Genomic DNA, 12,111 nt, shown 5'->3' with positions numbered 1-12,111 from the left:
AAGGGGAATGATAACATAGACTACACTCCTAACCTTTAATGACAAGATGGTTTAAATTGTTTATAACATGAAAGGTTGTAAGTTTAACAGAGGCTTGAGGCCATTTGGTATCTTAGCTCCTGTGACCCAACAGTGACACTCACCCTCTCCCCCTCCCCCTGTTCTCCCCCTGATCTCCCCCTCCCCACATCCACCTCCAGCCTTTCACAATCTTCTTAAATGGGACTACTGGGACCACAGCCAATCAGGAGTGGAGTCAGTCCCCTCACCAAGACCTGTTATTTTCTCTGTACAGTACAGAGCGTTCTCCTCTTTCTCTCCATGATTTCCTGAAACCCCTTTTCTCTTCCTGCTTCTCCCAGAAGGGCTCTCACCTCTGGGCTCTCATTCTGCCAAGAACTCTTGCCCTATTAGCATTTTTCAGCTACTCTCCTATCCTGCCCGGCTGAGCAGAGTGTTGGAGGGATTATCTAGAGTCTTGCGTTAACTGTGACACCACCATGACTGGGCTCAGAATCCTGTGCGCCTTGCTGCTCACTTCTCACCTGGCCAATGGGAAGAGAATCAAGGGAAACAGAGCAGGTGAGTGGTTTCTCACATTCGGCGTGTCTGTGGGGAACCATGAGTTTGTGACTACTTGTCTGTCTGTTGCAGGAATACACAAGCTAAAGTACTAAGTGAGGTTGACTTCAGGAAATACAGAGACTAATTTAACCAACGTTTTTGTGTGTGAATAGCTTCTCAGAAACCACTGGGGTTGTGACCACTTCTGCTTAGTTCAAATCGAGCACCTTTTGCATGAAGTGCATATTCTTTAAGAAAAACATTTCTATTTGGATAGTATGTAGTTGCCCGGCAACATTTGAGTCCAGATTAGGGTTTGAAGAAAACACAAACAGGCCTGAAATAAACTATTTGTTGACAACATTCCTGATGTTCGAGATCAATTATGGCTCTTGTGGCTGAGCTGCCAACTCTGTCCAGTTATGTAACAGCCTCTGAGCACACAATGACATTTTACTAGATCCTGGTTGTCTGAAACAAACAAACAGTGTGTCACTGCTAAGACTGATCCAGGTTAAACTCAGGAAGAAAAAGAGCCTTCTTTTTTAATTTCATGTCAGCTGTCAAGATCATTAAAACATTGACATGCAGAAAGGGTCCAGGTGGAAGCCAGTGTTTCACACTAGAAAGAGATACTTGATTAATTTGTCCCGTCTACATGTATATGAACTCTTGGTCTCTACGAACTGCTCCCAATTTGCTCAAAGTATACCTCGACATGAAAACATTTGTCACGACTTACAAAAAACGAAAATCAATTAGCAAAGCTATTGGATAGTGGAATCAATCCCATAATCAATGTTAGTTCTTATTTGAGCTCTGCCAAGCAAATTCTGAGTAATCCTTTCAATGATCTAAGATATGTATGCGTGTGCATAATTTGTATTTCTGCAATGTGAACAAAAGTGATGATCTGCGCATAACGGGGCAGTATCCTTCCATGTTACTGTCATTCTGCTCATCCCTGTGTTGTATTGCATCCACAGCAGATCCTGAGCAGCATCCTAACCTGAGAATGAAGAGGCCCCATACACCCAACTCAGTCTTCAGGCTGTACACCGAGGGAGATTCCATGGACGACACCTGCACTTTGGAGCCCTTCCGTCCTCACACTCTGACCTCCTGCGGCTTCAACAGCAGTCTTCCTCTCATCATCATCACACACGGCTGGTCGGTACGGCCTGTTCTATGCTCTCTCTGCCCTGGACCACTCAGGAACTTAGATTCCTTAGGAAGGAGAAGGCTGACTTCTCTGTTCAGCAGAATGTGACCGATGGCTATGGTGTATGACATCACAGGAAAGAGGTTCCTGCAATGAAGCAATTCTGTGGAAGTCAAGTCTTTTTTTGGTCGACCACTGAGCTTCGCAACCAGCTGAGAAAGGCATAAACATCCTCAACATTCCAACTAAAACAAGCTTCTCTGGTTCCCAGGTCGATGGTATGATGGAGAGCTGGCTTCCTAAGCTGGCCACAGCTCTGAAGACCAGCCTGAGAGACGTCAACGTGGTAATTACTGACTGGCTGTCTCTGGCCCATCAGCACTACCCCACAGCAGCACAGAACACTCGGGCGGTGGGTCTGGACATAGCCCACCTGCTGCACTGGCTGGAGGTGAGAGGCTATAGACCACTTCGACTGTAGACCACCAGCATGTTTCGTTGTGTTCTGTGTTGTTTCATATGTCTGTGATGTGTTTGTGTCACCTCTATTGTCTTCATTTTCTCTCTTAAGGACAAACAGAGTGACCTTTTTATGTGTTTGTCAGGAGTACTACCAGTTTCCTGCAAATAAGGTTCATCTGATTGGCTACAGCCTTGGCGCTCACATCTCAGGATTTGCAGGCAGCTACCTGGGAGGGGCAGGAAAACTAGGACGAATTACTGGTGAGGCTCAACCCAGTCAATGTTTGAGGGCCACTCTTGCTTGGTGTCCAGTGAACTTTGAAATGCATGAAAATAAATGGTTCACATCCTAGCTTTGTAAGTGCAGAAACGAGTTCCCTATCCCTGTCAAGCCTGTGATGTGGTGTGTCACTCTGTCCAGGGCTGGACCCAGCAGGGCCCCTGTTTGAGGGCATGTCCTCCACAGACAGACTCTCCCCTGATGATGCCCACTTTGTGGATGCCATCCACACCTTCACCCAGGAGCGCATGGGTCTGAGTGTGGGCATCAAGCAGCCTGTGGCACACTACGACTTCTACCCCAACGGGGGCGAATTCCAACCAGGATGCCACCTTAAGAACCTATATGACCACATAACTCAATATGGACTCATGGGTATGTGTATAAATGGAAGCTCAGAGGAAACTGTTGTGAAAGGGGAATGAAATTGCGCTCTAAAGAAAAGGGAATGTAAAAAAGTATTTGTGTCAAGCAGCATCTCATCTACAATTCAAGACGAATAAGAATTGGATATCCTATTGTTAAGACCCAGTCATGCTAGGATTTAGGGAGCTCCCATCAAAATGCTCCTAACATGAAAGTGAGGGGGGCATTAAAGCATCTGTCATCCTCATGTGTTAATGAGCCACCTGCGTCTCTCCGTGGCCTGTCAGTCAGCATTCCCTCCAGGCTATCAGCTTTCTATAGGACAGACAGACAGAGGCAGACAGGCAGACAGACAGACAGACATACATACAGACAGATTGTGTAGGGCCAGACTGCCTCAGATCAGACCTAAAAAGAAATGTTATTTTTCTCCGTAGGAACGTGATAGAACACTGACAGATCTATTTCTGGGATAACTACATCAATCTCTAAATAATGACCAGATATAAATTATTAGCAGGGTTGTCTACAGGCTTATTATCAGTAGAACTTTGGGAACAACAGGCTCAGATAACGATAAAGTAAGTTATCTGACACACAATGTGTTCATTTGCAGATGCTTTTATCCAAAGCATTATATTGGGCGTGGGGCGTGGGGGGGGGGGGGATATTCTGTACATCTATTCAAAAGATACCCATCCCTTTCTATCTGTTGAAGTCTTCATTAGCGATGGACTGAATGGTTTTGATGGTTTCCCCCCTCATTCCCACCCTCTCCCAGGTTTTGAGCAGTCAGTGAAATGCGCACACGAGCGTTCAGTCCACCTGTTTATCGACTCCCTGTTGAACAAAGATAAGCAGAGCACAGCCTACAGGTGCAGTGATGACAATGCCTTCGGAAAGGGCATTTGCCTAGACTGTCGCAAGAACCGCTGCAACAAACTTGGCTACAACATCAAGAGGGTCCGCACCGGCACCAGCAAGAAGTTTTATCTGAAGACTCGCTCCCACATGCCTTACAAACGTAAGTGTGGCTGCAGGATCCTCTATCTGTCTCATGACACACATCCTGAGAACAGTGACCTTGTGACTTACCACAGTTTGTCATGTACTCTGACCTGGCAGTGACCTGCTTTTTCCAATATCACAACATCTATGACAAATGTTGACCTTCTGACAATGTGGGACCTTCACCGAACATGACTAATACATAACTTAATAGGAAAAAGTGAAATACACATGTACTATATGGGTTTCCCTGGAAGAGAAAATAATGGGAGGTATGTTTTAGCTACCTGACCATCCAGTTAGGGTCATTTTAGGGTGAAAAAGTATGTGTTGGAATGTAGATTCTGGATTCTAGGATCCCACAGAAGCAGCCCTGCCAATCCCCCTCAAGTGAAATATTGTCCAGGCAAAGTCAGTTAAATTGGACACGTTTCTTGAGTCACTATAGTGAGGAACTTTGGTTGGGTGTAGTAATGGAGCTAGACATCTGAGACTGTTGCTTTATTGAAAAAGACTTAATCTGCTTTGGATGGAGTACAGCCAATAACAGCCACTTTAAAGATTTGGTCCTCTGAAGTCAATTAGCTAGTTAACTGTAGATGTGGTTTCTCACTGGGCTGCAGCCACCATGCTGGCTGCTGGGGCTCTATGTCCTCCTCTCAGACTCTGACTGAACCACAACCAAGTTGCAAAATCCTGATTCAAGAAAACCGATTTCATAACTTCTCTCTCTCTCTCCCCCCTCCCCCCCCCCCCCCACCAACAGTTTACCATTACCAATTCAGGATTCAATTTGTCAACCAGATAGAGAGGATCGAGCCCTCTCTCACCATCTCCCTTACTGGGACTAAAGAGGAGAGCGAAGACCAGCCTATCAGTTTGTACGTATTGGGCCACATCATCGGGTTCAAAGCTCTGGACCGCCCTGCTTTACTGCCCTCAGGCCAATGTGCTCAGGCCACCACATATCCAGTCAACAGCCCTGACCGCACTGCTTCTGTAGAGGATAGAAACCCTCGGCTCTACTGTACATCTACTGTATCTAGAGTAGCAACCGACAAACATGGGAACAGCTTCGACTTCTGAATTAAAGACGACCATAAATGGAGAGGGGGGAATCAATAATTGATTTCTGTGCGCATCACAAAGGAACACTCTTCCTGCTACCCTGAATTGTCCTCACGTTTTCTCCAGTTCTGTCCTTTCATATCTGTAATGGCTCACACGCATCTAAGAGCAAAGTCACATGCTTGTGGGACCTTGTAGGCTACAGCTATAGTGCAAGTGTGGAATTATTCACCTGCGGCCAGGGATGAAGAGAGCTCATTTCCCTCTGGTGTTTGTCGTCGAAGGAGAAGATCCCAAACTATCCGGGCCGCATAACATACACAGATGTTTCTTCTCACAATAAGGCACCAAATGTCTGTGCATTGTGTGAAAAAGTCACACACTGACTTCAATTACTTACACATTACCATGTCAGCACCAACTAATTACTCTCTCTCTCTGTCTATCTGTCTGTCTGTCTGACTTTCCCTGACCATATCTCAGATTAGAGGAGATCTCAGGGAATAAGACCTACACCTTCCTGATCACTCTGGACCAGGACATTGGTGATCTCATGATGCTGAAGTTCCGCTGGGATGGGACTGCTCTCTGGAAGAACGTGTGGAGCAAGATGCAGACCATCATGCCCTGGGGGGGCGGGGGGAAGGGCCCCCAGCTCACCGTGGGCAGAATCAGCGTCAAGGACGGAGAGACACAGGAGAGGTAGGTATCCATGCTGCACAACAGTCAGGATGATGTGAGATCGAATCCCATCTCCCTATATCAATGAGGAAAGGCTATAAGGTTGCAGGTACAGGAGAAGTGTGTCTGCTTAATGTATGTCTTCGGTCCTGCAGTTGGCTAGTTAGTCACTCTGCTAGTAGATATGAGGGGCTTTGCTTTATCTGTATGGAAAGATTAGACAACTGTGATACAGCATGCAAACGATGGCTCCAGTTATGTAACAAGATTAACTGGAAATAAACAGTTGTGCCCATAATCCTAAAGTGTGTAATAAAGCACAGCTAGTAGAGGCTCCCTCTGTCTAAGTGGGGCATAGTCTACTCTGAACCTACCCTGACCCGTGTTTGCACATACTGTTGGCATAGTTCAAAGGCTGCAAGAAGCAAAACACACAGAACACTGCAGGAGTTATGCAGGACAGTCCACCAAACTAAGAAACACAATACAATGTGTGCAATGAATGGCAATCTAATTGCTACTTTAAAGTTTATAAACCATGAATTATCAAATGTTTATTTATTTGGTATTTTACTAAAAACGTGCAGTAGTTATCAAGACTGAACCCCTACCAACTCATTTGATTGGCCAATTCTCAATCTCAAGGTCATTGGCGCCCTCTAGTGGATATTTAAACATAAATAACAGATACGTGGGTCTTCTAGCTAAATATTGATTTGTACAATTACGTAAAAACGAAGTTATATTACCTAACCTTGTATAAACTTGTTTCCCAGGACAAACTTTTGTGCCAAGACAAACGATGGGCAGCATGTTCAACCCTCACAAGAAAAAGTTTTTGTCCGTTGCAAAGAAGATAATCAAAAGCAGCGTAGAAAAAAGAAGTTAATCCATGCCTAGACTTGACGCTCCCTGTTTAAATGAGGACAAATAACGTAATAATGTACTACTTGGAAACTGATGAAGGTTCAATTTGACTCATTACCTAGCCTGGTCAGTGCTCGATTTGTATTCTTCTGTTTATTGCCGTTTTGGTTTGTATAATTGTCATTTACCATTTTTCCACTAAATACCGTTCACCTTCACCATCTTTGAGAAATATTGGCAATAAATTAAAGATGTACCTATTTATTGGAATTTTTAAGCAGCATTGTCGTTAACTGCACTATAGTGAACAGAATAACAGGAAGGTTGGGCACTTTTATGAACTTTTTAGTCAAAATGACAGTAACAGAGAGGAAATGTTAACTCTTGTGGCAGAAACTGATATGAAGACAAACGAACAGTCATTCCCAATATTGCAAAAAAAGGAAGTGATTATTTGGTAAGCACAAAGCAATTATCTTTCATTTCTATCTACCAAGTTATAAGGACCTTGGTGGCTTGGGAAGTCGACTATCCAAAACAATGACGAACCGCGATTCCGGTATGCATTTTTGATCGTCTATTTTTATTAATGCATTTCATGTAATTAAAAAATAACAAAAACTTTGGACAATACCTTAAGCATTTTTTTGTAAAAAAAAAGAAAAAAAGGCCTAATTTAGCTGAAACTGAAAAACTAAAACAACGAATGAAAAGCAAATGGAATATACTGTATAAAACACAGTGGACATTAAATCAGACAGTAGTATTTTACTTTTTACATTTTAGAATCACTCGTAACATTTCAGTGTATGAGAAAGAAGAACAAATCTAGTTAAGAGAATTTCCCTATACACCTCTTACCCAAACCATACCACAGAAACTAAAAGAAAAGAATCAGAGAATAATCATTCATGGGGATCAAGCTCAAATGAGCATCACTTATGCTGAAGACAATGACATTCCTTATCATCCAGAGACAGAAACCCATTCCCACCAAACAGAAAGAACAAATAAAATACAATTTGGAATCAAAGGAGGATTTTGCCTTGGTCTGACAAGCTTTCTTGAAGATAATGAACATTGATCCATGGCATGGATGCCCTGTCATCATGACAGTGTATCACTCTGTGTGCCACTGTTGGGAAGGAGGCCTGCTGGTCTTAACACTGTCTTTTGTTTTGTACCTAGTACTGTTGATAATAGATATGTATCTATTACATAGCCATAGAACAACTGTATTAGAACTAAAAAACAGGGTTAGCTCCAGACTTGCTCATTCTCCAGTAACTATTCAGAAAGCATGGTGACAGGATAACAACTTTGACCACTCGCGTCCTGACAATCAACAACGGGTGAACACAGGAAGTTAGCATATCCCCGGTCCTCTCCCTTCCGCAAGTCAAGTTGACGCGTTGCAGAAAGCAACGCCGGCCTCTGAGGCTGGAGAGAGCTGAGGTCAGGCAGAGCCAATCTGTTCCCTCCAACCTCTCTTCCACAGGTCCTCAGGGCAGCCTGACAGGATATCCTCCCCTGGGAGTTGAACATTTGACCTTGACTGTTCTCTGCTGGCTGAGTGCAGCTGACACTCCACTGACTTACAGACGGTGGTGCCGTGATGGGCTTAGAGGAGATCAGGGCCCACTCCAGTCAGGCACATGTTTAAATATTTATGTATACCTGTAGAAGGCTAAGACTAGGCATTGAAGGGTCTAATCATTTGAACTGACCTTCTGGTTTGGGTTAGTTTGGGAGAGGTGAAGGACATGCATATCACTTGATTAAAAGGGTGAGGAAAATGGTGTTGGAGGAATGAATAGTGATGATCTGAAAATAGTTGATTGGTTGCCCTTTTAAATGTCATTATCAGATATAACATCAGCCAGACATCAGTCACAACAAGCGACTTTCAAGGTTTCATCAATCAATACAATTCCTCCAACAACAAACAGTTGTCCCAAAAAAAACACACAAACACCCCCCCCCCCCCCCCCCAAGAAAAAAATACATTTAAAAACCACAATCACATTAAAGCCATCCAAGTTCTTCATCTGGCAAGCCGTTAAATCACATACCTAAAACATGCCAAAAATGAAGAGGGGCTCCTCAAGCTGGCCTAACCCTAACCCGGATGAGTCTTACTGGCTGTGCGTGTAAGGTAGCTCATGGCAACATTCAGGGTGGGCGGCCAGTATGAGCATCCCCAGAGTGGCAGGGCAGTGCTGTGTGACTGCTCGGTCTAACTGCCCTCCATGCACCAGTCAGCTCCCCAGCTGTGGGCCCTGGGACTGCTAGGATATGATGATAGCGCTATCAGAGGGGAGCAGTCGTAGGTTGTAGCACCAGCCAGCACGCCCACTTAAAGCACTGGTGATCCCCCCCTCCACCTCCTGCCCGCTGTCCTCATTTGCCCTTCTTTCAAATGATCAACAGACGAGAACATCTGCTGTATATAGTGGTTGTTCTATGATGGACGTAGACAAAAAGCAAAGCAATCGAACAGAAAAATGTGTCATATGATTAAGTAAAAAAAAAAGAAAAAAAAAGAAGACGAAAAAAAAAAAAAAAAAAAACGTTATTTCCAGCCTAATGTAATCTCATCTCTGAATCTAGAAGGGAAGCTGTGTATGACACCTCCCACCGGCTATACCCAATCACATTCGCTCCTACAAACATTCCAGCAGCCTGACGGGTGGAACACAGCATCCATGTGGCGTCTCTCCACATCACACACACACCACCGGCTTCGTCTTGTTCAGCGTCATCCACACCTCTCGCGTCCCACGCCACTCCCTAAAGGACAGACGTCCATCCACGCAGGTACCACAGAACAGAGAAGGCTCCGGGGTCTGACATGCAGCTGATGTAGACTTCTCAGGAAGGCTGTTCTACACCAAAGATCATCACCGGGCCATCCGTTACTAACATCTGTTTGCTGTTTCATTAATCCTGAGAAAGTGAATTAAAACAGTAAATAATCTTAGACAGCAGGTAAATCAAAATTGCATGTGATACAAAGAAAAAACGATATCGTAAGAACTGTACAATTTGCACGCGGAAAGAACATGTGCTTTAAAAAAGAAAAAGCCTGCGATTTAGATCTTTTTTTTTTATCTCGCTTTGATTGAAAACAAATACATTGGCAAAATAAGTCTTTTTCCACTCCAATGTCTGATTGCCTGGCCCTGGTGGCAGCATTAACCAATGTGGCTGCAGTCCTGCTGTCCTGCTCCAGAGGGCAGCATTTCAGAGAGGAGAGGTGAAGGAAGAGGACAGAGGAAGACAGGTGCTGCCACCATGCACGTCCACTCTCCTCTGCGCTCCGGTAGAAAAGAAGCGTTTGGAAGAAAAAGATAAAGACCACAGAACAACTGAAGATTTTCTCGTCCCGTCCCTCACCCAGAACTAAAATCGTTATATATATATTTTTTTTTTTCTTTTCTTTTTTAACTAGTTTTTTTTTTCTTTCAAAGCTGTGTGAACAAACCACAGCCTGGCTGGCTCCCTCGGTTGTGGTTCTGAGGACGTTTGTTTGGTCCTGGACCGGACGATCTGGTCCACTGGAATAAGTTCTGATGCCAGTTTGAAAGTTTGCGGATGGGCGGGTTGGGTTGTTGCAATGGTTGGTACAGGTAACTCTTTGGAGTGAAGTGTTCCCACTGTAGGCACTAGGAAGAACCAAGGCAAAGAGGGGCCCAGGGGTGTGATCAGCGTCTCATCTGGCCCATCTGGTAGTTCTCTCTGGGCTGGCGGTGGCGCTGCTGCTGGGCCTGGGCCTGGGCTTGCTGGGCTCTCCTCCTCTTCAGGGTGCCTGGGAGGGGGGGGAGAGAGAGAGAGAGAGAGAGAGCTGGGTCACACACTGCTCCACCACACAGCTCGTGTCTCTGTGGTACGGGGCACCTGCACACCGGCTGTACTCACGGGTTATTTCAAGGTTTTTCTAATTTACCTTGAGAGAAAGAATATCGTACTCCAGCCAGGTGAGTGTGTTGTGTGTCCTGTTTAGCCAGGTGAGTGTGTCATGTTTAGCCAGGTGAGTGTGCCGTGTTTAGCCAGGTGAGTGTGTCGTGTTTAGCCAGGTGAGTGTGTCGTGTTTAGCCAGGTGAGTGTGTCGTGTTTAGCCAGGTGAGTGTGTCGTGTTTAGCCAGGTGAGTGTGTCGTGTTTAGCCAGGTGAGTGTGTCGTGTTTAGCCAGGTGAGTGTGTCGTGTTTAGCCAGGTGAGTGTGCCGTGTTTAGCCAGGTGAGTGTGCCGTGTTTAGCCAGGTGAGTGTGTCGTGTTTAGCCAGGTGAGTGTGTCGTGTTTAGCCAGGTGAGTGTGCCGTGTTTAGCCAGGTGAGTGTGCCGTGTTTAGCCAGGTGAGTGTGCCGTGTTTAGCCAGGTGAGTGTGCCGTGTTTAGCCAGGTGAGTGTGCCATGTTTAGCCAGGTGAGTGTGCCGTGTTTAGCCAGGTGAGTGTGTCGTGTTTAGCCAGGTGAGTGTGTCGTGTTTAGCCAGGTGAGTGTGTCGTGTTTAGCCAGGTGAGTGTGCCGTGTTTAGCCAGGTGAGTGTGTCGTGTTTAGCCAGGTGAGTGTGCCGTGTTTAGCCAGGTGAGTGTGCCGTGTTTAGCCAGGTGAGTGTGTCGTGTTTAGCCAAGTGAGTGTGTCGTGTTTAGCCAGGTGAGTGTGTCGTGTTTAGCCAGGTGAGTGTGTCGTCGTGTTTAGCCAGGTGAGTGTGTCGTGTTTAGCCAGGTGAGTGTGTCGTGTTTAGCCAGGTGAGTGTGTCGTGTTTAGCCAGGTGAGTGTGTCGTGTTTAGCCAGGTGAGTGTGTCGTGTTTAGCCAGGTGAGGGTGTCGTGTTTAGCCAGGTGAGTGTGTCGTGTTTAGCCAGGTGAGTGTGTCGTGTTTAGCCAGGTGAGTGTGCCGTGTTTAGCCAGGTGAGTGTGTCGTGTTTAGCCAGGTGAGTGTGTGTGTTGTGTACCTGGCAGGGGCTTGGGTGGGGGCAGTTTGGGGTTGCTGCTGGGTGTGTGGACACTGCAGATCTTTATGAAGCCAGCCATCAGCATGATGAGGGCGATGCCCATCAGCAGCACTGCCCACCAATGAGCCTGGAAAAAACACCCAACGCACGGCATTACTCATCTACCAAAAATATATACATATCAACAAAACCAGAAAATACACTTTCATAGGAACTCGACGAAACGACCAGTTATCGTGTAGAATGTAGACCTTGAACACGCACCACTATCCATTCTGCTATGTTCTCGTAGAGCTCCGCGTTGAAGATGGCCTTCTTTAGCCTGGCCAGAGGCCCGTCGGCATCCACCAGGCGACACTTCATAAACACGTCACAGTAGCCCTTGAAGTCGTTGCAGGGGGATCCGGGCTGCAGCGTGGTGACCGTCTTGTTGAAGAAGCGGACCCACTTCGCAGAGCCGGTGCTGCTGCAGGTGTTGGGATTTGCTGCAGGGAGAGGGGGGAGGTGGGGGGGAGCAGGGAGAGATGAGGGAGAGAGGAGGGAGAGAGCAAGGAGAAGAGCAGGATGAGGAGGCTGTTCACTTCACTCCTCCGTTCTAGCTGTCCCCGACCACCTCGCTGCCGGATGTAACCTCGGAACCTGTGTTTACATGGCCAGCACAGCCTCCTACAGCGTCGATGAAGAACAGCGGGACAACAAGGA

General features: G+C 46.0%; 2 protein-coding genes across 3 annotated transcripts in view; one reads left to right on the top strand and one right to left on the bottom strand.

Annotated features, from left to right (window-relative positions):
• The first annotated feature begins 238 nt into the window (after positions 1–238).
• Positions 239–6,720, top strand: lipca (lipase, hepatic a). 2 transcript variants are annotated; one of them, XM_062472080.1, is made up of 9 exons: positions 239–582; positions 1,554–1,738; positions 1,998–2,177; positions 2,332–2,449; positions 2,610–2,843; positions 3,616–3,858; positions 4,609–4,723; positions 5,394–5,612; positions 6,368–6,720. In XM_062472080.1, exons 1-9 carry the CDS (start codon positions 501–503, stop codon positions 6,489–6,491), a joined length of 1,500 nt encoding a protein of 499 aa, XP_062328064.1. In that variant the 5' UTR covers positions 239–500; the 3' UTR covers positions 6,492–6,720. The 2 variants fall into 2 exon arrangements, with proteins under 2 accessions (XP_062328064.1, XP_062328063.1); XM_062472079.1 differs by having other exon boundaries at positions 240–582; positions 1,551–1,738.
• A 292-nt stretch (positions 6,721–7,012) lies between these two features.
• The window catches only part of adam10a (ADAM metallopeptidase domain 10a), a 60,569-nt gene continuing 55,470 nt past the window's right edge, over positions 7,013–12,111 (bottom strand). Inside the window, exons 14-16 of the mRNA XM_062472078.1 lie at positions 11,674–11,894; positions 11,410–11,536; positions 7,013–10,266 (exon numbers count right to left, since the gene is read on the bottom strand). Coding sequence (XP_062328062.1) covers positions 10,163–10,266; positions 11,410–11,536; positions 11,674–11,894 — 452 coding nt within the window. The 3' untranslated portion in view covers positions 7,013–10,162. The remainder of the gene's footprint in view (positions 10,267–11,409; positions 11,537–11,673; positions 11,895–12,111) is intronic.

The sequence above is a fragment of the Osmerus eperlanus genome, chromosome 10, assembly GCF_963692335.1.
Source record: "Osmerus eperlanus chromosome 10, fOsmEpe2.1, whole genome shotgun sequence".
NCBI lineage: Eukaryota > Metazoa > Chordata > Actinopteri > Osmeriformes > Osmeridae > Osmerus > Osmerus eperlanus.
The sequence above is the reverse complement of the archived record's forward strand: the minus strand, read 5'-3'. Positions and strand labels throughout refer to the sequence as shown.